At 40.8% G+C, this 27,086-nt stretch overlaps 5 protein-coding genes across 11 annotated transcripts; 2 read left to right on the top strand and 3 right to left on the bottom strand.

Annotated features, from left to right (window-relative positions):
* Positions 1–86: 86 nt before the first annotated feature.
* On the bottom strand, positions 87–4,885 carry LOC103995883 (filament-like plant protein 3). Of its 4 annotated transcripts, none has more exons than XM_018830878.2 (5): positions 4,477–4,885; positions 3,988–4,192; positions 3,093–3,291; positions 613–2,402; positions 87–529 (listed from the first exon to the last, which is right to left on the bottom strand). In XM_018830878.2, the coding sequence occupies exons 2-5, from the start codon at positions 4,096–4,098 to the stop codon at positions 194–196; spliced, it is 2,436 nt and encodes an 811-aa protein (XP_018686423.1). In that variant the 5' UTR covers positions 4,099–4,192; positions 4,477–4,885; the 3' UTR covers positions 87–193. The 4 variants fall into 4 exon arrangements, with proteins under 4 accessions (XP_018686423.1, XP_009414888.1, XP_009414889.1 ...); XM_009416613.3 differs by having other exon boundaries at positions 4,594–4,885; XM_009416614.3 differs by having other exon boundaries at positions 4,678–4,885.
* A 2,091-nt stretch (positions 4,886–6,976) lies between these two features.
* Positions 6,977–12,856, bottom strand: LOC135644348 (uncharacterized). Of its 3 annotated transcripts, none has more exons than XM_065161840.1 (4): positions 12,706–12,856; positions 10,530–10,667; positions 9,561–9,671; positions 6,977–7,445 (listed from the first exon to the last, which is right to left on the bottom strand). In XM_065161840.1, the coding sequence occupies exons 2-4, from the start codon at positions 10,644–10,646 to the stop codon at positions 7,212–7,214; spliced, it is 462 nt and encodes a 153-aa protein (XP_065017912.1). In that variant the 5' UTR covers positions 10,647–10,667; positions 12,706–12,856; the 3' UTR covers positions 6,977–7,211. The 3 variants fall into 3 exon arrangements, with proteins under 3 accessions (XP_065017912.1, XP_065017910.1, XP_065017911.1); XM_065161838.1 differs by lacking the exon at positions 12,706–12,856 and adding an exon at positions 10,831–11,069; XM_065161839.1 differs by lacking the exon at positions 12,706–12,856 and adding an exon at positions 10,896–11,061.
* A 609-nt stretch (positions 12,857–13,465) lies between these two features.
* Positions 13,466–16,854, top strand: LOC135645398 (UDP-glucuronic acid decarboxylase 2-like). Its single transcript, XM_065163734.1, has 6 exons — positions 13,466–14,146; positions 14,666–14,813; positions 15,069–15,148; positions 15,251–15,334; positions 15,429–15,503; positions 16,193–16,854. The coding sequence occupies exons 1-6, from the start codon at positions 13,544–13,546 to the stop codon at positions 16,532–16,534; spliced, it is 1,332 nt and encodes a 443-aa protein (XP_065019806.1). The 5' UTR covers positions 13,466–13,543; the 3' UTR covers positions 16,535–16,854.
* Positions 16,855–17,443: 589 nt separating this feature from the next.
* LOC135645397 (caffeoylshikimate esterase-like) lies at positions 17,444–21,117 on the bottom strand. Of its 2 annotated transcripts, XM_065163732.1 has the most exons (9): positions 21,007–21,117; positions 20,812–20,849; positions 20,586–20,682; positions 20,475–20,507; positions 19,070–19,216; positions 18,575–18,705; positions 18,275–18,412; positions 18,093–18,191; positions 17,444–17,951 (listed from the first exon to the last, which is right to left on the bottom strand). In XM_065163732.1, exons 1-9 carry the CDS (start codon positions 21,095–21,097, stop codon positions 17,580–17,582), a joined length of 1,146 nt encoding a protein of 381 aa, XP_065019804.1. In that variant the 5' UTR covers positions 21,098–21,117; the 3' UTR covers positions 17,444–17,579. The 2 variants fall into 2 exon arrangements, with proteins under 2 accessions (XP_065019804.1, XP_065019805.1); XM_065163733.1 differs by lacking the exon at positions 21,007–21,117 and having other exon boundaries at positions 20,586–20,671; positions 20,753–20,973.
* Positions 21,118–22,513: 1,396 nt separating this feature from the next.
* On the top strand, positions 22,514–26,669 carry LOC135644113 (uncharacterized). The gene is made up of 3 exons (XM_065161568.1): positions 22,514–22,702; positions 22,823–22,928; positions 26,406–26,669. Exons 1-3 carry the CDS (start codon positions 22,577–22,579, stop codon positions 26,486–26,488), a joined length of 315 nt encoding a protein of 104 aa, XP_065017640.1. The 5' UTR covers positions 22,514–22,576; the 3' UTR covers positions 26,489–26,669.
* The last annotated feature ends 417 nt before the right edge of the window (positions 26,670–27,086 follow it).

The raw sequence follows: 27,086 nt of genomic DNA, 5'->3' as shown, positions 1-27,086 counted from the left end.
CTTTGTGATAGGGGCTGTTAGGTTTTTCTGTTTGGATCTATTGGTTCGTTCCGAGTTTTATAACTATGATATGGTTATCTCTCATATTTTTCAGTTAAGACATCAGTATGAAGTTATTAGATGACTTGTGCCAAACAGAACAATCCTCTGATAGCAACACACCGAACACCAACATCTTTGTTTCCTGTTGTTTCTAATGACTGATGCTCCTACTGTGAGGTAATGATCTCACAAACCCAGACAAACTCGAGGATGAAGATGAAAGCAAATAGAAAGAAGACTGGAGGGGGATGCTTTCTTTTCCATCAGGAAGAGTACAACTGCCTTCTACCTCTGATGAGTCATTGTGGTGGAAATCTTTGGCTTTGCTACCACCAGGATCTTGCAAGCTTCCATCATGTTCCAGCTTCTCAGCTCCAAGCATGAAGTCATCCAAATCTGTCAATGATTTCAACTGCCGGTTCAAAGAGGCTATCGTCTTCTGGCATTCTTCCAATTTCCCAGCAGCCACAGCAAGTTCTTTCTCCTGCTACACATAACATGATAACATCTACTAGTTAGTTAATGAGGTACAGCTTTAACCTGCATATAGTAAGTGAACAAATGATTCACCTGTTTTATCTTCAGTTCTGGATTGGGGTTTGCAGCTCTCCGGAGATGAGCTTCTTGCTTGATCTTCGACAAATCAGCCTCCAATTTATGACACTTAGCTGCAAATTCTGCAGAAAGGGCTCTTTCCTCATCAATTTTTGCTTCACACAAAGCCACCTTATCGCTCAGCTTCCCGGTTTCTCCGAGTGCTGAATCAAGTTGAATTTCTAGTGCCTTTTTTGCTGCTTCTATAGCCTCTGCTTTAGTGGCAAACTCATGTGCTGATTGAAGCTCAAGCTCCAGTTTCTTTCTTGCTGCCTCTGTAGCTTCTAGTTTAATTGCAATTTCTGCAGATAATTTAGTCTCCTCCTCTGCTTTCAGTTCCCAAAAGTTAACCTTCTCCTGTAGCTTACTTGCTTCGGAATGTGCGTGTTCAAGCTGAGACTCCAACGCCTTCACTTTTGATGCCAACTCTGAAGAAAATGCCCGTTCCTCCTTTACCTGTTGTTCTAATACTCCAATAGTCTCATTTAGGCTGCTAAGTTGTGAATGAGCTGATTCTAGCTGAGAGTTCAGTGCCTCTCTAGCAGCCTCAGTATTATCTATTGAAGCTTTGAGTTCGAAAGATGATTCCCTCTCAGATTTAGAACTTTCTTCCAACAAAGATACCTTCTCGCAAAGTTTTCCATTTTCCAAGTACGCTGACTCCAGCTGAGTCTCCAATTCCTTCCTCTTTCCCTCCAAGTCCATAAACTCGCTCATGGCAGTTTGTTTTGATTCATTCTCCATGTCCAGTTTGGTTTGCAGTTCAACCACTTTGCTCTCAGCTGCTGTCACCAGACTGCGAGATGCCTCGAGCCGATTACATGATTCAGTCGAAGCTATCTCCAGTTCTGCTTTCTCATGTTCCAGTCTCTCAACCTTTTCTTCTAGTTCGATCAACATATGATGCATGAACTCTTTGTCAACTTCTAGGAGGTTATATCTCCTAACAAGTTGGTTGGAATCAGCTTCTGGTTCAAGATCAGAATTTTCAGGATCAGTCTCAGGCAAAGCAACGAGTTTCTCCATCTCAAGGAAATCATCCATGAGCTCAATCTCTACAGGACATCTGGTGAGGATCCTTGAATCTGCCTTCTCACTCTTGAACTGATCAAGCTCAGCAATTAATGCAGATGCCCATGAATCTGAGCATCCAGGTCCGTTATCTATACCACCGAGGGACCGCTCCCCGCTATCTGATTGACTGTCAGTGAGAGATTCCACGCAAGCTAAGCTTGAAATGGGCTTGTGAACACTTGCAGAAGATGATCTACGGTTTGCAATCTGCAACCTACTACATTCAGCTTCAAGCTTAGTGACCTTTTTTATGCTCTCTAAGTGCTGCTTGCTAGCTGTTTCTGCTGCTTTATTGCTTAGCTCCCTCTCCAACAATAAAACCTGGATATCTTCAGATTGAGAGCGGAGCTCAGTCTTCAGAGCCATGTTTTCTTTCTCAACAGCTTCAAGTCTTGCTTTCAATCCATGATCAAATGTTCCAGCTTTGGTCTTTGCAGCTTCAAGCTGTGCTGTGAGTTCCACAAGTTGTTTCTCAAGCACATGCTTCTCAGATCCCCACATTTGTGTCTTCTCGGATATGGAATAACGAACTTTCTCCTCCTCCTCTTCTCTCGATTGATGGAGCTGCCTGACACACTCCTTGAGTGCTCCATCCAGTTGGCTAATTTTATCTTCAAGGGCAGAGTTCTTCTGGAGTGTGGTCTGAAGCTGCTGCTTCAGGGCTACAACTTCGGCTTCCGCCTGTTCCCAACCTATCAAATTTCATAGTTCAGAGTACGAATCAGTGAGATATCAGTAAACTTAGTTGTTGATGTGCTTCGATCTCGTAAAACATGCTCAGTGATGGATGTGCTCATTTGTTTGTTCTTATAATAAGGAAGAGATCGAAAACATGCTCAGTGACTCGTATAGTCTTGATGCCAAAGGTTGCCATAACTTCGTATCATTAGGTATCAACTAGTTTATTCATTATAGAGTTAGAGATTATGCATAGAGAAAAGCTAATGTCATTAGATCGCAAAACATGTCACAACACCTGCTTCATTGTCAAACTAGAAAATAAAAATTGAAAACAACTCTTTAAAACTTTAAAACCACGATTAAGGGAACTAAGACATCGGTATATGCTAAGAGTAAACCTTTCCTAACATAAAATGAGAGTGCGACTATGGGAGAAAAGCAAGGAGTACAGAACTAAGTCTAGCCTATCCCTGTATGATGTGCATAAGTTTTGTATCTTGATTAGCATTCTTAAGCAGGCATAAAATATTGCAAAAAGCATGGTTGATCTTTCTGTAAACCTGAATCAATAGATATCTGTTTTAAGGAGGCATTCTTAATTTATGTGCTAGTAGTTCACTATGTCATTTATCTTAACCTCTTCAAATCTACAGCAGTAGCTCTTCTTACTTCAAGGGACTGCTAGATCTAGAGCCAATTACCTGAAACAGCTTCTTCTGCAACTTTAGCATGCTGCTTGACAAGATCCTCTTTGGCACTTATCTTCAGAAGAGCAACTGATAGTTTCTCTGTCAATCTCTTCACAGTTTCATGAACTTCACCATCAGAGGCATTGCATAAAACCTCTCGCGACTGCGCTTGGCTGACTGAAGCATCATTCGGAGAAGCCCTCGATAGCTCCTGTTTTACAATAACATAACAAATTATTACTTTGAGATTTATCCCCAAGCACACAAATCCTTAGTTTTCCGAAGCACATATGAATAATCTAGTCGGTTGGATTTGCAAAAACATTTATGTAGAGAGTATGAAGAAATTCCTCGACATCTTTCATCCTAATTTTGAGACTTCAACCAACATACCTACTAGCCCTAGGTTGCTTGAACTTGGCCCGGCTAACAAAATCTAAGCTCTTCAGCTAAAGCTCGAGATGAGAGTGTTCAGTCACAGATCGGTAGGCCAAATTACATGAGTTTCCTAACAGCAGAAAAATGTTAGAAAAGCTTTGTAACAGCTTGATGATCGATCGCGATTAGTCTTGCGGGGAAAAAGTGACCTCATCAATGGTGAACAAATTCTCTTTTCCAAGAATTACTAATGATTATATGCTGCAATCAGTCTATTCTGAATTTTTGAGTCAGCTGTCAAAGGAACAATAAGATCCTCTAAGATCCAAATCACAATAATTTCATAGCACTCTCATATTGAGTTTGCCTTCATGATGATACAAACCTTTCCCTGTTCACAAGGAAGATCTACAATGCAATATTTACTTCAGGCACTATTCTGGATTCCTTCATCATCTACAGAGTTCGGAAATCCGTAAACTGAAAGAAAAACTAGAAGAAGAATCAAAGAGGGCAGCAGACGACAAACCTGGTCGTCCGAGTACCTCTCAGAATGAGAGGATACAGATGTCGAACTCTCGGTCTCTCCGGGGCTCTTCTCCGATGACTTCCGCCTCCAGAGCCAACTCCGGCGATCCATTCTACGATGTCAACCGTCTAATCAACCATGTCTGAATGCCACCTTCCCAATTCTGTAGTAGCTCCAAATCCCTAGAAATTTAAACACATGACTCCTGCGAACAGAAAGAAGTGCTGCTCAAAGATTCGAACATGGAAACTACAATATACGTCGCAAAATGCGGCTCAGAAGAATCAAACATTAACATCCATGAATTTAATTGCCCAAAAGTTCAAACTTTCTTGACACTCGTATCTAACGACTTGAGAGTAAATGCCAGAATCATCCAAGATCGCATCTTTTCTACACATGATAGAATCACAATACAAGGAAAAGCAAACAATCCATCGGAAAGTAAAGATAAAATCCAAGAGAGATGATGATCAAGCCTGAGGAAACCTGCACATCATCCCAAAATGTCGTCTTTCGGGACCAATATAGTCACGTTCAGAATGGACGAGAGAGCACGCAAGAAAAAAGTAGGGCACGAAATCGTCGTGGGTTCTCGATATTTACTCTCTGTTTTCCTGAAGTGTTCTCGATCGCGTCGTTTTCTTCCCCAGATTCGAGATCTTTCCTTCATGCAGAGGCTAAACTCACCTCTCCGAGGCAGCGCATGCGATTGGGAGAGGAAAGTAGCGTCCTTGGCGACACTCCGCAGCTCTACTCCACTTCGTTTCCGAGGATCACTCCCGTTTTCCTAAACTCTTTCAAATCGGCGCCGGCACTATTCCCGCCCTCGGGCGCAGGGATTGCACCCCTTGCCGCTGTTCCTCCCCCGCTGCTTTGTCCTTGTATCATTAGCTCTAATTATAAGCTTAGCCCAAAGCTAACAGCTGTCAGTCTCAACTCCTCTGCTTGTCTTGTTTTGTCGCTCTCCTAATCTCTCTGTTTTATATTGGTTAATAAACTACAATTAGAGGAGACTGCTAACCTGTTGTACTGTTCCTAAACAGGGTTTTAGATAGCTACATGAGACTTGCAGATGAGAGATTAAGGAGGGAGGGCCAATAATATGTCTGACACCAGTCAGCACTCACTATGATCTGTGTCTTACAGTCAAGATTGCTATATGACTAATTTAAATTGACAAACAGGCCATGATCTTTGTTTCTTGGGATCTACTTTCTCATGTTAAGCATGAGAACAAAGAGGAGCAGATGTCAAAGTTTGCCTGCTTGTGTCACTACATGTGTCATGGATCTTAAGAACTTGATCTTACTAAGAAGAGTGTACTGTGTAAGGTTTGGATGTTTATGAGCTGCTGCTAATTGGTGACAGGCAAATCTTATCTGCTAAATCAACTTTGTGAGCACTGAAAAATTGCAGATAGCATTTCATTTCCATATGATGGAGACCATTATGGCATATTAGATACACCTTGCAGATCTGACAACTCACCTCTTTCTCTGGCTGAGATTTCCCCTTCCACCTAACTCATCATGTTGTCAGCATAAAGTTTCAAGGCAATTAGATGTGTTCTTGCTGGATCTGAATGTTCTTTCTCCCTGGCATCTTCTTTTACTGCACATTTGGAATGTATGCGTCTGTTTGGTGGTTCAGGCATCTCTATTCCCTCCTTTTCTACCTACCAGTCACTTCAGGAGGGTAAAACTGAAGCTAAGAACAGGCCTCTGCTACACTTCTTCCACACAGAAGAATAATTCCTCTCTGCAGCTTTAAGATGGCATGAATGTGATGCAGGTAAGTAGTAATAGAGCTTTGTGGAGCCAATGTTGCAGTGGCACCACTGCTGTAGCCATCATTGGATGGATGGCTGGTGAACTTGAAAGGTGGCCCTATCACTAACAATGGCACTTGTTCTACATCTGTTTTCTTAGATCTGTTGGTCTGTGTTATGGTCATGCAGTCTCTCTACCACCAGAAGTTGATAATGATGAATGTGCAGTGATCAAGTGAGATTACAAGAGGAAAAAGTCAACAAAACTATGCATGAGTTATGAAAAGCCTAAGATAAAGTGGCTGCACAGTCAACTGCACTATGATTTCATACACAAATATGATTTCTTGCTCCTTATTCCAACATTGCAAGATCTCATGATTTGTTCGTTATTGAATTTGTCATGAGAGTCAAGCAGATATGTACCGTAGGAGTTCAATGATTTGGAAAGTTTCTCTTCTTTTTTTCTGAAAACCTATTCTGACAAGAGCAGAGTTGGTACCAGTGGACCTCTATGCCAGAAGAGCCCCCAGGAACTTTATGGTTGCCATGGCCACTGTGAAATGGATATGAATGTACTAATTTAAGGATCACACAGAGAAAAAGACACTGAACTTTTTGTCCCCACAATCACCTTTAATAGTAGCAAAGTGGTCTACACTTCACACACAAATCCATCCAAGTCAATAGCAAAGTAGGTTGTGTGGTGTCTTTAAGCGAATTTATCCTTCAAAGTAAAATATGGGATTGAGAAGGACAAATGTACACAACCTTATCATTGATATTGAAGAGATTTACTTTTACTACTCAAACTCTAATCAATTAGGTAGTACAAAAAATATATTTTATTCTCATTGAAGTTACAACTGGTAAAAAGATTATTATACTCCCCAAGTACTTACCAACTGGATTTCAAAGATAAATCTTAGAAAAGACGAACAGAGTTCCAGCCCTCTACAGTCACTAAAATTCCATGATGTGAATGACATGAATTGGCATGTCTTAGACATCACTTGTTTCTCTGAAATCATTCAAGCATGACAAATATATCTAAACGATCATCATCAGGTTCCAACTACACTAGTTTGGATCTTCATCTCATCGACCAAGTCAAATATGTTAAGATGTCCAGCCTCACCCAATTACTTTAGATGCATAGGCTCCTTGTTCAGCCTGACATCAGCTGGAATTTGCTTGATTTGCTTAACAAGCCAGCGATTCTTTTAGAGATCAGATTTCCTCGTTCTTCCAATTGCTCACAAGGGTCGACAACTTTTTTTTGGACATGCTACTTACTGCTCAGCAACAGCCAAAATTGATACAACGACATCAAATGTTGTATGGCTGTGTGCAGTTTCTCACACAGCCATTAACGTATTATTGATCAACCAAATCAGCAACAGCAAACGTGCCACTGATTTAAGCCACAGTTTGTGCTGAAAATGGTAGAGGATTACTTGAGATGTTCTTGGTTTGAAGGCATAGATTCCTTTTCTGGTGCAGGTTGGCTGACATTAGTACTGTTGACTTCGAGTTTCTTCTGTTCCATTTCTCTCTGTATCATCGCCTGCTCCTGCATTACCTTCAACATTTCTTTGGCTTGCTTTTCGTCTTTCTGAAGTTGCATATTCATGATGATCTCCGCACTCTTGTCAATTGGTTTGAAGTACTCTTCTATCGCGGCTTCCTACAAAAGAGACATTTTAACAAGGATTATAGCTTCTACCATCCAACCGAGAGAAGCAATGAATATTAGCTATTCTTAATGAATTTAGCATTCCTTCTTTCGGCAGCTCAGTATCATAATCAACCAACAGAAAAATACAAGGCAGAAATATATATAAGAACATGTATGCATGCTTAGGTAAATCCATGCGAGTTCTCCAGGCATGAGATTTATCGATTCATCTTGTCAACTTTAGTCCATCCTCTAGGGCTATCTTATTGTTCAATGGTTTGTCATTACGTACTGTCTGGAAATTAATAAGCTATATGCACCTACACCTGTGTCATATACCTAAAACCTATGTGCCATTATATGCCTGTCTTTTTCCATCATATGTTTTCGGTTTATCAGAACTGTTGCTGCTTACTATTTTTCAACTTTAAATAAGATATATTCAAGTTGTTTATCATGTGCATTTGTAATCACAGTGTAGTATGTACTGCAGCATTAAGTATCTAATCCAGTTGCAGCAACATGACTTATTAATCTTTAGATGAGACTTACATTTGAATGAATGATGGTAGCCTAGACTAATTCTCCAGATGGAAACTATCCAGACACTTACGCATCTTATGTAGGTGAAATGAAGGGGCCTACAGCTTGTTCAATTCCCCAAAGCAAAATGAATTTAGAATGGGGCTAAGGTAAACTAAGAAAAATAAAGAGAAAAAGGAAAAGGGTCTGTCTCGTATCCTCAAAGTCACATATAAAAGTCAGATATTTCATGAAGTAAACCCCTTTTATGTCCGATTACAATATCCATCAATCAGCACAATAAACTTCTTAATGCATCTTAGCTGAACATCACTTAAGATAAATTTGAGTACTACTATCACTATGACTCTTTTTGGAACTAAAGGCTGCTAAATAGAGTTACATATAGAGCACTGACCAACAACTTTGAATACTCTTTAGGACCTAAATTAAATCTAAAACAGAAAACAAGACTATTAAAAAATTCCTACATAAAGACAGCAACCGGAACCGGAGGGATTATAATCTTGTCCAAAGAACATAGTCAATGACCACTAAAAATGAAAATAAACTACAGCTAAACTGTATCCATTGGCATCTACTGCATAGACCAAAACCTCAAGCCCATATGGATTTTTTTAAAAAATGATCCATGAAGAAATCATAATGGTTCAAAGATCTTTGAAATCTACATTTCTAGGATCTTTGAAATTATAGAAGAAAAATATTATGGTAAAAATTTATTGCTATCATTTATTTGTAGCTTCAAAGGTGTTAATCTAACAAAAATATTTCCAACCACAATTATTTTATCAAAGTGAAGTGAGATCAATCAGTAACATCGTGTAATAATTGCTTCTTGAACTAATATACTATCAGGTCACAGGTGGACAATAACTTTTTGATAGCATTGTATCTGAAAAGAACTTCAGATGCACCAGAAGCCCATTGTAAGAATATTTTATCACCAAAGCTATCAACAAATGCATTTTCAGGAAAATTCATCTAATATAATAAGCATTTTAGTCAGTTTTCACATGATGCCTAAATGAATGCTTCCAGGCATGCCATCCAACACAGCTGCTATCTCAGACGTATTATTGAAACTCTAGAACTAGAAACCTACGCCATGACCATTGTGCTAGAGTATACTATAGAGCGGAAAACAAAAAATACTTTTCCAACGTGTTTTTTAACCCACCTGCCTTGCCCACCAACCTTGTGATTGGATGTAGCAAATGACTCAACAGATAGGTCCTGCATGGACCTCATCACTGCCTCAGATCACATGACAAAGGTAGGCGAGAGAGGCATGTGATAAATGGTTAGAAAAATAATTGCTCAAGAAAAAAGAAAATACAGCAAATCTCTGATGTTTCCTATGACTTAAGGATACTTGTTTCTAGTAGTGGTTATTCTTTCTCTTTCAAATGTATGATCAATAAACATTACTAAATACATGAACACTTTGCAACAGAACATAATTCTTGAGCATATGTGAAGTTGAAAACTTCCCTTGATGAATCATGCATTGGAAGAGATGTTTAAATGCATTCGAATATCAAAAGGAATAAAGGATAAATATGTCAAAGTATGACTTACAGTTTCTACCAGCTGACGATTGAGTGCTTGCATCTGCTCAACCATGCGCCGAACTTCTGACAGGATGACCTGCTCTGGAATTGTTCTCAGATCTGCCTTCCTAGCTTGCGCCTGGATAATATAATAGATCATAAGCATTATGGAACAAGTAAATCTATAGAAAAACTACAATGATCCAATAAGAGAATTCCACTACTGTTAGTTATTCATATCAAAGTAGGTTGAGAATCAATCATACAACTCCAAATGGGCCCCAGATCCTTGTATAGCATATTTAAAATTTCTATTTCTACACCTTCAGCATCTTGCTTAATGAAACTAGTCAAATAAATGAAGAGTTAAGGTTGCAAAGTCATATGAACTTATGAAGCATTCTTTAAAAACCACTGGCAGGTGGTGCAACTCAGGTTGAAAAATGGCTCTTGACTACACTAAGAGCGTATGTATAGGTAGCGAAAAGATTGAAGAAGATGAAAATCCATCTATGTTACATCCTCCAAATAACTCTACTCTGCCATCCCAGTATATGACTTCTGATGAGAATTATGTCATACCATCAGCCATTACTTGAGCAGAAAATCACTGAGAATCTGTGAATGCGATGGATATTTGGGAAACCAGTACAAGTCTAAGTCCACCGTGAAACTTGAAATTTGGATATATGTAGGTTTGGTAAGCCAAATACTTGTATCACTTAATTGACAGGCCGCCATATTGGTCTCCTATGCAGCTGTGCTTAAATCAAGATGATTTTAACCTGGCAGTGATGACATGCGTACACCTGCCAAACTTGCCAAAGCACATCCTAAAACGTAAACATGCAAAATCTGATCATTCCTGAAAAGTAAGTTAGATCAAATTACTACTGTTAATCAAATGGAGCCGTATATAATATATGCAACAAAAACAACAACCAGAAACATCACCGGCAATGACTAGTGCTTAAGCAACCGAAAAATGTCAAAAAACCTGCTCGATTCGCTTTTGGAGGTGCAATCTATATGCTCGGATTCTTCTTTCTTCATACCCTGAGAGGACTCTCACCAGAAACCAAGCCTTTCTTCCAAATTGAAACAATTTATCCATATCCTCGGACCGTATATACCTCTGCAACACATAAAGGATCTCATTAGAAGTTCTAGGTCAACTACTTTTTCCTTGTTCGCAACAAAGATCCCTATCGATGATACCCCATGTTGAATCTGAAATAAAAGATAAAGATCCAGTGCTAAGAAATATTATTTGGTATAAAACACGATCCAACACTTACCGAGCTCTAGCTTGCACGGTCTAATCTAATAAACGAATTGGGGAATCATACAAGCCGGGCTATACTTATCCACAAGGAAGAGAGGACTGATTCCACAATGACTGAGGAGGTCTAATAGCGGATGCGGACGCCACCCGTAGGATCTCGTGCGACGACGGCGAAAGGGTTCCAGCGAGAATGGGAAAAGAGGTAGGCGCAGACGGAGGCGGCGGCCGGAGAGATAAAATAGACGGTCTTCAATGGCCTTCTTACATATATATCCTTGCTAGTATTGAAAATTCTTAATTATTTGGGATCAACTATATATATCATTCAAATAGATAAAAAAAATCATATATTTAGTTAAATTCAAAATAATTTTATAATTTTCATTAAATTAATTTAATTCTAAAAATATATTTTCATGAATAAAAATATTTGTTTATTTTTTCTAATAACTTAAAACCATGGTATGCCATACCGAATGGTACCGCTCGGTACGTACCAGTCCAACGACATATCGGTATATCGGTATGCGGATCGTCCGGTACCGGATGAAACCTGTAGCAGTGCTACAGTATTATATTATAGCAGTGCTACAGGAAGAAAATATATAAAACTGTTCGGTCCACCCTGGTATACTGGTATATTTTTATTAATCATTATATTTTTTTATATGAATAATATCTTTATCGATCTCTCAATCTTATTAAATAATTAATCTAAAATATTCAAATCTTTTTTAATATTTTATTCATCTAATTTAACTATATCCACTTATCTATTTCTAAAATCACTAAGATTATATTTCATATATTAAGTTTTAATTATATTTAATCTAAAACTTTTAATTTCTAAGACATGCCTCAATAAGTTTATAATTAATTTCATCTAAATTCTCATTAATTAAGATAATATCATTAACATATAATATTTATCATTATCATATGACGAGTAAATTCATTCAAGATGTAGAGATTTGATACGGAGCCTTATATTTATCTTTTAAGGAGGAATCATGAAATAGCGTAATCCTTGTTGCTCTTTTATTTTTTGAGCTCTAAATACATTATTATACCTCGTTACATTAAGAAAAATAGCTAACCAACTCGCACATCCATCAACATATCTAAATTCACATATCACTTTATAAGCCTCAAACTTGTTCGAACCTTCAAATAGATTTCTAACACAAATAGAAAAATTCCTCCTTCTCCCTCTATTGTTAGCAGTTTTGCACCCAACCAAAAGACAAATCCTCTCAGTAGATCAGATAATGCTTATCAAAAGCTTCATTAGTATTAATTTGTAACCTAATTTTATATGGTTACCAAAATATATTGTTTTTTTTGTTTTGTATTTCTTCTTATCAAACCTAGGGTTCGTTAAAAGAATAGCCGATGAGTTAATTCTAAGATAAACCAGCCGCGACACCTCCCGGATCCATCTACGCCACCCCCAAATCCGTCGACTGAACAACCCTAAGGGCTGATCACGTCCTCCAAACCCTCATCGCCAACCGCCGGCTCCGCCTGTCGGACGTTGGTACCAACTCCTCCCTCTCCTGCACCCCTCCCCGCGAACGTGCCTCCGACGGCTGTTATACCAACGAGGAGGACACCAACAGGGAGGACGAGGACGAGGACGACTACGCGGATGACGAGGACAGCGACGAATGGAAGACCGCGGAGGAGGAGGTCAAAGTGAATGAGAAGATCGTGCCGATCGTTAACTCCGGCGACGCCGTCGAGGCCCTCGAAGCCGACTCGGGCCATTGCGTGGTCATCGGAGGGCATGAAGTCCGTGCCACGATCAGCGAGGAGCCAGAATGCAGGCCCCGGCTCTGGCGTTGGGACGACTGCATCGATCTCTACGACGGGGAGGATGCGTGCTCACCCAATTCCTTTCGTGGGTTTTACATCGAGTCGCTGGATGACGATGACGACGATGAGTCGGAAGAGGAGAAGGTGGAGGAAGGTGGGAATTTGGGGCTGGACGATGCCGAGGAGGAGGAGGAAGAGGCCAAGGAGGAGAGATTCGACCAATGGCTGGAAGGATTCGATAGCCTCGTGAAATGATTAGATAAGGCCCCAAATATGGATGCAAATTCGCCATAAAAAAGCTGTGGATGTGGGAATACAGATAATAAAGGCCACAAAATAATAAAAATTATTGAGAAGTTGGATAATCTTTTTCCACGGAGGCATACAAATATCAGTCCTAATCAAACACGTCAAGACATTAATCAAATCATTTAGATCTTGATGCGCTAATTAGACAAATAATGCACTCTATTTAACAAAGGATTAATGGGTAATGAGTTGACCAGATCATGTGAAGCAACCATCCCCCCAACTCTATTTACCATCGAACGAGGCTTTTTGGTAATAATATTCCAATGAGAAGGATTAGGAGGACTTTTGGCCTAATCGGGGCATCGTATCTAATGATTCGATCGGAAGAAGCTATTAAACATTTCGAAAAGACAGGAAAGCCCCAGTTGGGTCTCACAAATTACACGCCGTCGCGGCTCGCTCCAGGAAGCACCAATCGAAAGCCCTTTTAGGGCAAAAGAGTCATTTCGGAAGTGATAAAATTACGTTTAAGCCCTTGGTGCTCCAAACTCAATACAAAATACCCCTCCCTTCTCTCCCCTCGAGAAGAGCGCGTCTTCGTCGCCATTGTGCTTACGACTCCCTGTAAGCCTTCGGTATCGCAATCCCTCTAATCCGCGATGGGCTCCGAGCTCATCTACCGCGGTCACGACGGCCCGCCGGCGGAGGACGGCGGCGAGTACTCCCCGAGGCCGGAAAAGCGGGTCGTTTGGCTCGCGCGGCCGTTCCGCTACCTCCTCCGCGAGCAGCGCCTCCTTTTCGTGCTCGTCGGGATGGCTCTGGTCTCCGTCTTCTTCGCCTTCGCGCCCCCCTCCGCCACGCCTTCCAGCTACGACTCCCGCCTCGTGGTTGACCGCGCCCGGCAATTCTCCGTGCCGGCGGTGCACGGCGGGTACCGGACGGCGCTCGAGAGGGGCTTCGTCGGGGCAAAGGTGCCGCTGGGTCTGAAGCGGAAGCGGCTCCGCGTCGTGGTCACTGGCGGCGCGGGGTTTGTGGGTAGCCACCTGGTGGACCGCTTGATCGAGCGGGGGGACAGCGTCATCGTGGTGGACAATTTCTTCACGGGGCGCAAGGAGAACCTGGTGCATCACTTCGGGAACCCCAATTTCGAGCTCATCCGCCACGATGTGGTGGAGCCGCTTCTCCTGGAGGTGGATCAGATCTACCACCTTGCCTGCCCGGCGTCCCCTGTCCACTACAAGTTCAACCCCGTTAAGACGATCATATCCTTTTCTCAACTTCTTCTCCGATTTGGTCGTATAATTCTGTGATAAAGATCGCTCCTCGGCAATCGGTTTTCGGTTTTCTTTCATAGAATCTCATAAAGTTGCGATTTTTTTTCCTCTATTGTCGCCATTCAGATTTTTTATTCCTTCGCATTTGCAAATTCCTATCTTTTATTAAGATCTCTTTATGGGTTATTGATCTTGATTCAATTTAGAATTTTTGGTGTGGACTGTTAATCCTAAGGATTTCTGTAAATAGAGTCACAACTTCTTTGTCTTTGATTAAGATTCGTTGCTTTCAACAACATCTGCTGTTACTCTGGTGCGAGTTCGATTCCTTGTAGCGAACAAGATGACTTCTCTTGATACTATTTAGCTTGATTTGGACTCTTCAGTTTGATTAGTGGTGATTAATGGTTGGGTGAGATCTTCTACACGAAGCAGATGGAAAAAAGAAGTATCACGTTTTGCTTGTTGAATGCCTTGATTCATCTAGCTCCTGTGCTGTCGGTGCACAAGACCAACGTGGTGGGAACTCTCAACATGCTCGGCCTGGCCAAGAGAGTAGGAGCCAGATTTCTCCTCACCAGTACCAGTGAGGTCTATGGTGATCCCCTGCAGCATCCACAAACTGAGACATACTGGGGCAACGTCAATCCCATTGGTATGACTCCTTCCACCAATCTCTTTCATGATCCATCTCTCCAGCTGTTTGCCTTTGGAAAGTTTTCTACTGCAAATGCATGCCTCCTGAGGTGGCAACTCCATCATCAGATTTGCTTTTGCAAGGAACAGCTTGTCTTGGGGTGGTTGGGACTTTGGAATGGACCAGTTCCAAGGTCTGCTTCTCTTCATTTGTGGGACAAAGCATGGGATATCTTATGGCTCACGTTGTTTTTTTTATGCTTGACAACCGCAGGGGTTAGGAGCTGCTATGACGAGGGCAAGCGAACCGCAGAGACCTTGACCATGGATTACCACCGTGGTGCCCAAGTCGAGGTCATCAATCTCTAACCAAACTCAATGATGCAAAAACTTTGTTGTTGACTTAATCTCTTTGAACCAGTCTTTTGGAAGAGTAACATAAAATCTTGTTTACAGGTGAGAATTGCTCGCATCTTCAACACTTACGGGCCTCGGATGTGCATCGATGATGGCCGGGTAGTGAGCAATTTTGTTGCCCAGGTGTGCTACAGATTGTATTTTAATTTATTGTTTACAAGCCTCCACCATCTTGTTACAGGTTATTGGCATCTAGTTTTGACATGATCTCTTGTAGGCCTTGAGGAAGGAGGCTCTGACTGTTTATGGGGATGGAAAGCAAACCAGGAGCTTCCAGTATGTCTCTGATCTGGTAGGGCCTTCTTCCTACTTTAGCAACTGTGAATTAAAATGGTTTTTCGGATTTTACTTTTGGTATAAATGATTTACATTTGTGTTTACCAACGAACTTAGCAACACTGGAACTTTGGATATTTCATTCCTGTTTGTAATGTCACCTGTGCCACCAATACGGACATGTAGGTCCCAAAGTTCATGCAATTGGCAGGGATGGGTCCAGTGAGAATTTGTATATCTAACAACTACATTCATGTATATGGCCAAACTATTAGATGTAGATAATTAGCCAATGCTTCTTTTTGCTTCATTGCCTCTGATTTTCCATTGAGTTAGTTCATGGTATCATTAGTCCAATATTTTAGTGTAAAACTTCATTTTCTATCTAAATTTTACCTCATTTTTGCAATAAAATTTTTGTTGAACTTGTAACACCATACTCCGATATCGTCATCGATCGATTAGGCAGCATCCTCAAGGTTCCCAGCATCCCTTGTATTTTGATCCCGATAGAGTTGTTTCCGTTTGTTTGATATGTCATTTATATTAGAGTTGCAGGTGGTATCCCCAGAATTATTTTCAGGAAAAAAGGATCCAGTAGTTGTTGAAGTGTTTTCAAATATGAGGGACTTAAAGGAATAGATGGAACGTAGCTTTGACATTTTCCTATGATTTCCTGAGTTGAATTTTAAACACAAAACGCAGGTGGAGGGGCTGATTAAGTTGATGGAGGGTGAGCATGTCGGTCCATTCAACCTGGGAAACCCTGGAGAATTCACCATGCTGGAGCTTGCAAAGGTGGTGCAGGACACGATCGACCCTGATGCCAAGATAGAGTTCCGACCAAACACAGCAGATGATCCCCACAAGCGCAAACCTGATATCACCCGCGCCAAAGAGCTGCTTGGCTGGGAACCAAAGATCTCCCTACGAGAGGGCCTCCCTCTTATGGTCTCTGATTTCCGCAAGCGTATTTTTGGTGATCACTCCGAAGTTGATTTAACCACATCGGGCACCGCCACCATCACGGACAATGGATCTCCTTAAGACACACATTGCTCATGTTGCTGTTCTGACTCTCAAACCCGATTCCTATGCAAAGATGAAAGGCCCATACAGAAGCACAATGGAAAATCAGCTTATATTTCATTGATATTCCTAATGATTCAGCATGTTTTTTCTTTTAAATTCTTCGCACTGCAGTAGCCCGATGGCTGAGAGCTAGCTGCAATGCACTTTTTCTCTCTCTCTCTCTCTCTCTCTCTTTTATGTGTTTTTCATCATAATTTTTTATCTTCCTTCTTTTAGAGATTGAACCAGCTGTCCTTTTATTGTGGTTATATGAATTTAATATAGTGTTTAACGTAGTTTATCAGTTTTTTTTATCTTGCCTCTATATCAGGAGACTGCATGATAAGCCTATGAGTTGAGATATATGTATGATGCATTTGTAAACAGGGAAGAAGCCATTTTGGATGGCACAATCATTAGATTCACTATGTAGATGTCAAAATTTGACTTTGGTAAGTGGGTGTCTACTCCTTTTACTAATAATTGTCATGTCATTTGGTTGATACCATTTATGAAACTTAAAATACTCTTGAGCTAAACAATATCTTGGTGATAAACTGTTCTATTTTTGTTCTATCAGAACTTCAAAATAAACATAATTATTTTTTTATCTAAGTAATTAGTGTGGTAATGGTTTATCCAATTTATTTATGTTGTGAATCCTTATTTAAAGATTTAGGCAGGCTTACTGCTGAAATAACTATCCATGTGCAACAATAAATAACTATAGAAAAAGGAATAAAGACAACATAATTTGTGACACTAATGAGAATATTTTGGATTTATTTTTAATATTTATATTAGCTAAGGATAATAGCAATTATCAGTTTGAGCTTATTATATATATATATTTGAAGATATATACATATATATTCGAATTTATAATTACAAAATTGATATTTTCATTATGTAAAGCACCGAAAACACACTATTTGTTCGACAAATTACTAAAATTGAAAATACTAATAATTATTGTTGTTGGTATCGTTATTTCTTGTTCGTCATCACATGACAATCTCTCTCACATGGCAGAGTGATGCTGCGTCCGCCCCTTCCACCCGCAGAGGAACCTCCCGGGTCGCCGCGACCACCGCCCCCCTCCCACCGGCGAATCGGGGCTGGCGTTCCACACGTCCCCGTTCGCCTTCATCTGCCACCGATCGACCCGGTCGTGCGCCCCGCAGACGCTCCGACGGTCCAGCCACGCGATGATGTCGGCGAACACGGCCTCCACGTTGTCGTCGGGCTCCCCGGCGGTCAGCCCGTGCCACATCCCCGGGTAGAGCTTGATGGTCTTGTCGCTGCTCCCGGCCCGCTCGTACAGCGCTCGGCTTACCTCCGGGTCGGTCACCGTGTCGGCCTCCCCGTGGAGCACGAAGAAGGGCAGCGTCACCTGCCATTTCCGCGGCCGACGCCGCCGCCCGAGCAACGACATCAGATCAGCGTAACCTCACCGCCAGTAACCGACTCCCGGAACGGCCTTGAGTGTATCCGAAAACCCGCGGTAAGTTTATGGTGGTAAAAGAAGGCATACCATGGTTAAGCTGCTCTCGAGGTTCATGCTTGTCCTAAGCAGTTCCAGCGCGGTCTTGAGCCGCGGCTTGTCTTGGTAGATCAACTTGTTGTTCCTAATCTACATATAATATATATACATATATAGTTAGTAGATTATTATTTCGTATTAAGATATAACATATGGAAATGTCAATACATAACCTCTTCACGCTTGATTGGGTCTTTGAAGGCAGAGTCAATGACGTCCTTGGTAGGAACAATCTTCCATTTGGGTATGATCTCCTCTATCCGAGTTAGAAGATTGACCACCACCGGATGAGGCTTCACCTTCTCTGATATCTGCACGTAATGTAAAGCAACACAGTAATAAGGTATGTTAATCTTCGTAGAATATCAATCATAAAGACTTTATCATATTATCATATCACAAATTCGATAAAATCATATCCTCATAATTTATCATTCGTAAAAGAAATATATATATATTCTACATATCACCACCTTACACATCGGCGCCACGAGAACCGCACCATCCCAGAAAGTCGGGTCCTTCCGATGGAGGAGGAGCGCCACCGCGCCACCCATCGACTCCCCATACAAAAATCGACACTTGTCTTGGTTCTCCGACGATCCTGTACCACAAAGATACATGGTGATATGATGATGATGATGATGACGGCGACGATACTACGTCTCTATTTGCCACCATGAATTCAAAGGATTTATTCGCATGTTTCGAGATGTGCATGTTTGGCCAAGACACGTTACATTTAGCATTCATGCATGTCTAGTAACCCTTTTTATCGACAAAGGCATCTTTACTTCTACCAATCCATGTGAGAACAATAAATAGTGTCTAAGATGACAAAGAACTGTACGCACAAAGAAATGACAATATCACCTTCACACAACCTTTAAGTTAAAGATGTAAGAAGCATTTTCCATGTTGAATACCAATATTATGATAAACATAAGACTTAAGAACATAGAATTTACCGCAAACAGATTTGAAGAACCAATCGCAATCGGCGACGATATTATCGAACTTTTTAATGTAGCATCGGGCACCCATCGACCTCCCGTGTCCCTCATAATCGAGGCCGAACACGCCGAATCCGGCCGCCGCCAACTTGGTGCCGCACCCTAACACCACCATCATAAATCATTGTCATCAGATCACACACAATGGACCCAATCCTCCTCCATAAATCTAACCACATTAATTTCCCTGCTCATCAAACATTGTTCAGTCACCAACCAACCATACTTGGAGGGCCTCACCAGCCCAAACAAACAACAACTAGGACGACCACAATTACTACATGGGCCCCCACATGGAACCAAATCATTCGTGGTCGTCCGATCGTTCGGTCGACCGGAGTCGGTCCCCGATCAGACGACCGAGACGAGACGCCACACCTCGAGGGCAATGCAGCTGCATAATAAATTCTCAACCTTTGCTAATTAGTGGTGTGTTTACTTGGAATAGATTGGAAGAGGTGGCTTTCTTGTTTGTTCACCAAACTACAACCATTAAGAGTTGTGTATTATCGAAAGTGACATGGCCTCATGGAACTGACTGTTTTTATAAATGCTCATAAATAAGTCATTAAAAATGGCACTTGAAGATAACATATACATTGCTACAATGCCAATACTAAGCTAAAATATAACATTATGATGTCATAATCATCATCATTCTTTTCATTTTTCCACATCATAAGTAGTGAAGACACAACTTATTATCAGCTAAGCTAACTAACATTCTCATAATTAGCTTCACTACTCAAAAAACTAAATTTTCAAATACATAAATGATGATTATAGTAGACAACAATGGCTTATGACTAATTAGTAGGAAATAGCAATAACAATAACAATAACAAAAATCATATGAATTTTTTTATCATTGTTGAGATCTATAAAAATTTATATATTTAATTAAATTTAAAATACTTAAAATTTTATTTATAATTTTTATTAAAATCTAATTAGTAAAATGTAGCATGGAAGGAAGTAATTCATGGCACATCAAGTTGAAAACATGATGACATCAAAAGAAATAAATAAAGTAAATGAAGAAGGCATGGGAAGAAGCAAAGAAAATAAATGTCCCCATCCTCCTTCCCCAACCGGCCAAGCCCTCCATGTTTTACCCTAAAGTTCTTAGCGGACATGACTTTGGCTTTGGCCTTTTCTCCAAAAGTCACAGGTTCTCACAAGAAAGTCCATGCAATTAATACCCAACCTTCCATGCCCGCACAAGCAATTATTAGCCTTCTGAAGAAGTTGGAACAGAGTACTTGCTGCAGTCATGGAGTCCAGGGAAAGGGGACAGCACCCAGCATGCACCAAAGAACCCATTCCATTCAACTTGGGAAGATGGATATGATGATCTCACCTTTCATGAATCCACTGCATTCCATGCCGTATCCTGCAACCAAGAATGAGATGATGTTATGTATGGACCGAAGACAACCAAGTAGCCTGTGAATGAAGAGATCATGACGACCATGACAGAGGAAGACGAGGGCTTTCGGTGAAGAAGAAGAAGTGGGCAGCCATCTGCATGTGAAGAGCCGCACACCTCTTGAGTTCCTAATGTACTCCTGCCATCATCATCACCGTGAAAGAAGGAAGGATCAAAAAAAGCAAGAGCTAAAGGAAAGCAAGACACACAAACAAGATGATGGCAGAAGAAGCTTGGCAGAGATCAGAGATATCAAGTTCTGGATCACCTCCCGGTACTCCACCTCCATGTGTTCGGCAACAGCTCCTGCAAGCATCAAAGCATGACCTTGAGGAAACGAACGGTGTGGGAACCTGAGAACAGGGGACTCGAGAGGGATTTCTTGAGCAAGTGACTGAAGGGGGGAGATCAAGACAGGGACAAAGGAACATGGAGCAGAGGCATGGGGAGGCAATAAATATACCTCGATGGGGATGAAGATACACGTGCCACCAGTACAGCCACAGGAGGTGGTCAGCAGCCACCCGCTTTCCCCTCCCCAACCCAACACCCATTCCCTCTATCCCAAGAAGACTTTGATCACATAAGAAACTTGAGTCTTTGGATATTTCTTCTGATCTGAAGATTGATTCCTTCATTCCCCAACTCCATCGGTGCCCACTTCTGTTCCCATCATCCAATATTTAATTGCCACTTGTGCCCACAACCTGATCTAAAGCCAGCAGTACAGACACAGAGAGAGAGAGAGAGATATGAACTGCTCCTTGATAGGATAATAAGCCAACTTGAAGCATAGTTTTTGATGTGATGTATGCACAAAGATAACTCGAGAAATTGGAGTCTGGAATCCTTCCTGGGGAGTTGCATCAGTACTGGTCCCTGATCCATGCTTCATGTAATGATGGTGATGATGGATCTTGCTGACCCCATGATTCCTGCTTGTTGTATAAGGACCACCTCCTGCTGCTCCGTCTCAGTCTCCACAAAACATGGGTTGCAGCTCAACAACTTGGCATCAAACCTCGAGAAGATGAGAGAAGCCATTGACAGTTTTGCTGCAGACCTTAATGGAGGTCGAACGCTGAGTTCAGACACCTTTAAAGCTTGGAGCTTTTATTGTACCTTCAATAGCAACTGTGGGATGCAGTCATGTCGCCACTGTAATTCCTCAGTTCCTTCAGAGATTGTACAGTAATCTCACCTCCTCAATGCAAATGTACACAGTTTCTATGTGTACCCAATTCCCTCAGCAACCTCTGCAATGTGACCTTCCTCTTTCTTACGATTTCTATGCAGAATGACCGTCAGCATTCATTCCTCTTTCTTGCATGTTGGACATTGAAAAGCCAATGTCCACTGAATTGAATTCAAATCCTTCCTATATTTCTCTTTGGCATCAGGGGAAGCCCACTACCTTTAGCTGCACCATTTCATACAGGTATTTGAGTTGCTTACATCTTTTCTTGGCTGCAATCCGTATGAGAACAAGAAATAATTTCAGAACAATGTTTCTGAGCTTTTAGGTTCTTCCATCCGAGCCTCTCTCCTTCGTATTGGCGAGACGGAATCGATCCTTGTGAGAGGAGGCTCGTGGCACTGAGAAAGTTGCGTTGGCGTGCCGACTCGGCTCCCCGCTGGCGTCACTTATCGCAAAATTGAACCGCGTGGGACACCAACTGGGACCCACTTGATTGAGAGCCTATGATCAGCCACATCAGCGCCACGTCGGTACAACTGCGTGTGCTGCCGCACGACGTCGGCGAGGGATCCTGTGTCTCGGGAGAGGTACCAGACACGAGAGAAGGAACTTGAAAAGAAAGCCACGTCGGCCTTTAACCAATGGGACGCCTCCCTCGTCTATGCATTATCTGGATCGAGACTCGGCGGCGGCACCCGATCAACGAGTTGCGGTGAGAGTTACCTTACGATTACATCGGGTTTCCCCCATCCGCCCCTCTCCCTATTCTTGGCTCGGAGCTTCGCCGTGCTCTTTTTGATTTCTCCTCGTCCATTCACAGAGACAGAGAGCCGCGATGGCGGAGGAGAGCAAGAGCGGCGTAGGAGCGGTGGCGCAGGCGGCGACGTCGCCCAAGATCGTCCTGAAGAGCATCGACATGAGCGAGAAGATGCGGAACGACGCGATCGACTGCGCCCGCGCCGTACGCCTCCTTCGATCTTGAGCCCCTTGTTTGCGTTTCATCGATCCGTGAAGAACTTTGCTCACCGATCTTTGGTTTCTCCCTTGATTCGTTTCTCCGTCTTTGTGTTGGCGCAAATAGGCGTTTGAGAAACACAGGTTGGAGAAGGAAATCGCCGAATACATCAAAAAGGAATTCGATAAGAAGTATGGGCAAACTTGGCACTGCATCGTCGGGCGCAACTTCGGTATCCATCCTTTCCTTGCTTTCCTTTTTTTCGCTTCGTTCTTATCCTTCGGACGTAAATATCAGTTTCTCTTTTTCTTTCTTTTCAATTTATAGTGCTTCATGATTCGTATTGTTTGGTCTACTTGGGCTTTACTTCATAGAGATACATCCATCGAAGATTTGTAGTTATAGCTGATCGACTGGTGAGGTTTCGAAGGGATATTGTTTTCTTCCATAGATTATACTAAGTTGTAGACTGATGCGGATGGATGATGTCAGAGGTACTTATTTAGTTTCAGTGGTTCTGTGGATGGACCTCAACTATCGGAGAGTTATGTTGCAGTATCATAGTCATGTTAATTGTAGCATGAAGTAGTTTTTGCGTTTGAATATTTTGCTGTTTTGGACGTAATTAAACTTCCAACTAAGTGCACCAAGCATCTGAATGTCTATCTTTTATGATTTGTATCCTAGTAATTAACTTAACCATAAATGCTTCATTAATGGGTTTCTGCAGGTTAGTGCTTATAGTTGCTTTACAGAACCTTTCTTGTTGCTAGTTTACTAGAAAATATTCGGCCAAGAACTTGCCTCGCCTTATTTCATGTTGTTGGTTTTTCTGTGCACAATCTATTCTTTCTTCGATATTGTGTTTTTAATATATGTTTTTTCTCTCATCTTATATCGATAGACACAAGTTTTGTTGACCGTAAGGTATCAGAGTATAGTTGTCAAACAATTTTGGTTTGATTGCATACCACATGAACATTTCCCAAAACAGTTTTTACCTCTGTAGTTCTAGTAGACGGCAGTCAATGTTTTTAGATATTCCGGCTTACCAGCATAGCACCATGGTTCTTCTGATATACGGATGCATGCAAAGGGCAGACCCCCTCTGTTCCAAAGGAAAAAAGAAAATAAAAATATTTTGTAAAAATATATTCCGTGGATTAGCACATAGTGTAAGAGAATCTGTAGACCTGCTATTGGGTCACTGGATTGGTGCATTGACCTCTCCAAGTCACTTGTTGTTTTATGTTTTTTCTCATCATATGACTGATTGTCCTGTTACCTATATAAATAAATTCTATCTAAGGTATTTACGGATTCCATGTAACCTTTTTCACATAATTATTTGACTTGAACTGATATTCAAATGTGTATCTATTCTCTAAGTGCACCCTAATAATTATCTCACTCTACTCTTTTCCACGACAATCGTTTAGTGGCTCAAAATCATTAATTTCTTCATTATGGAGACCTCTCTGTTTTTTTCATGTATGCTCTTACGATGTTCTTTCCTTATATCTTTACCAATCTCAAATCCCAGTTTTCCTGTGTCATCAAAGGAATTTGGATGGTTAGCCAATAAAGAAATTCCTTTTGTTTACATATTTTAATTACATATTTGACCTAATATGTTAAGTTTCTTCTAATTCTATTTCAGATGTAAAGATATTTTCTTTTTAATGTTAAGTGGATGCTTGTTATATAGATGAGATTTCTTGTAGGTAATGGGAAGAAATCACACATTTTTTAAACTTGCTATCATGCTTGGTTGACTGGTAACTTTCACATTTTTACTCTGATTTCACTTAAACAGAAACAAGAATAAAATAGCTATTGGAAGTCAACCATGAAGAGGGGTGGCCCCAATGCTTTTGAGGCTTTTTGCAATTACACTGTTTGGAGAGGGCCATTGGTCATAGGCCTACTTCAGTAGATAGAGAGACAATTTTCCTAATCTTGACTTAGTAACCAATATCACCACTGGAAATTGAGTCATAGTGACTAATTATAAATGTGCTTCCTTTGGAAGATATGTATGTGATATGTCTAAATTTTGGATATCAAAAAGTTCAGTTATTCTGCAACAGTCTAATGCCTCGTCCACCACCTATGTCACTTCCTTTTCATCTGCATAAGGTGACATGAAGTGAGACTGCTGTGACCTGTTTATCTGTGTGATATATATTTTTGAATTGTGTTTATGTAAGTTGTTGAGTATATCATGGAAATCTTGGATCACTATCCTATTAGTGTTGCATATGAAAATATGATCATACAGGTAATTTTATTCTAACAAAGGGTACTTCAAAATTTATGCTTTCTGATGGCAATTGTTGGCAGGTTAGATCTTCTATTCCCCTAACAATAGAGAAGTGTTCATGAGATGCATACTTCCTATGTTTCTATTGCAAGCAGAGGAAATTATCAAAATTGTCCAATACTTTATCTCCTTGTCTACTGCATTTCTTGATTGCTATGTTACCTTGCCACCAAAAATCTTTCAATCCTGTGCCACATTTTGATGTGCTTCATTTATTTTGAATGGAGTATATTCAGTGGAAGCAATTAGGACATACATTACCTGGAGATGTTGTATCTCTAGGACCAGCGGCCACAGAGAATTTGTTGCTACACATGTGCACTGGGGCATGTAGATCATAGTAGCTTTCTGTAGCCATAGTTGTTCCTGCAGTACTTTCTGTTCCATTTGGTAATTGCCACATACAGGTTCTGCATGACATCATTGTTCAGATGTGGCATGTTTACGCTATGTTGTGATGTTACAGTGACTTGTGAACAACAGTATTGAGTCTGGTTTTCAGTTATAACTTATAATTTATTTGCACAATTTTGTCAATATCCAAAAATTGATTGAGATAATAGTAAGGTTACTGTCTTACATGTTTTCTTTCCGTACAGGGATAATCATGCTGGATAAAGCTGTATGTTAGAAAATAACAAAAGAGTGACATCTTAAATTTGTATTTCCAATCACAGTTTTTGAAATTAGTCGTTAATGATTCTTTATTTGGGGAGCTGAGGGGATGAGGGTTAAATAAGATACAGTGACCTGGCCTCTGAGAATTGGAATGAACTGGCTAGTCTGATCCAATATGTTGACATTTCTGTCCGTTTTATGATTAGTTTTAACTTTTAAAGACCTGTTTAAAGAGACCCATATAACGAATATAATAGCCCCCTAATTCAGTCTCAGAAAGCTATGGAATGCCAACATACGTCTGTCTATTCTCTAATTCACCCGACCCGATTCATTTTGGGATTCCTCGTTACACTGTTTTTATTGTACATAATATGCCACTGAATTGACATGCAAAAAGCATTTAACATGAATCATCCGTCTGACAAAACTTCTCTCTTTCCTTCCCAGGGTCATTCTTGATGTAGGGCGTGTGGATTGTGCTATCCTTTAAGATAACCTTGTGTGGTCTTTTGGCTTCCCTCATTTGTAATATAAAAGAAATTATCGTAACTGTGAATCATAATAAAGCAACATCAAACAGATAATGGACATAAATTCTCCTATGAAGTGCCTATATAATATGATGAATCAATCTGGCAATTTCTGTTATTCAGATAGATTGGCACTTGTTTTTCCTTCACTGAATTAATTATTTTCGTTATTGTCTCATCACAATTCTCTCTACTGTGTAAAGTATTCTTTCTAATCTGGCTTCTGCCTTTGCAGGATCATATGTAACACATGAGACCAACCACTTCCTTTATTTTTACGTTGACTCGAAGGCTGTTTTGCTATTCAAATCTGGATGACTGTGAGTTCTTCCTGCTAATCTGATGCCTGGATTCTGCTCCGAATCTTTGGCTTGTCTATCTTATTAAGGATCTTCTGCACTCCCTGTATATCTCATGCACATCTCCGCTTTCACCTTGAACCGCTTTGAACAATGTATTTGTTGATCTATCAGGGAAATATCCTAACTTTTGGTTGAAATTTGTGCCATATTAGCAAACAGATTTCTCTGGGCCATCGAAAATGAGCAAGGTCAACATTCTAAGGGCAGGAAAATGTACGACTTTCCTCTTCTTTAAATCTTCTAGGATTCACATGAACTTGTATATTTGGATTCTGTGTCGCCCGCAATCAATCATTATGCACCTTTTTTTGTCACCGACTTGTCTTTTAGTCGATCAGCAATTTGTCGTGCAGCGCTTGTCTTGACATATATTCTGAGTGGTATTGTGCAGGGAGACTGGTGTCTGTTGCAATGCATTTCTAGTTCGTAGAATGTTTATAACTTGTAGATTTGATTGAATACTGATGTGGTCATATTATGTTGGACAAGTAGGATTAGTGACTATAAACTCTACTCCGTCTTGGGTCCTGGAAAATGCAAGCAACTATGCCAAT

The sequence above is a fragment of the Musa acuminata genome, chromosome BXJ3-8 (genome assembly GCF_036884655.1).
Source record: "Musa acuminata AAA Group cultivar baxijiao chromosome BXJ3-8, Cavendish_Baxijiao_AAA, whole genome shotgun sequence".
NCBI lineage: Eukaryota > Viridiplantae > Streptophyta > Magnoliopsida > Zingiberales > Musaceae > Musa > Musa acuminata.
Note: the sequence above shows the minus strand (reverse complement) of the source record. Positions and strands in the feature narration are given on the sequence as shown.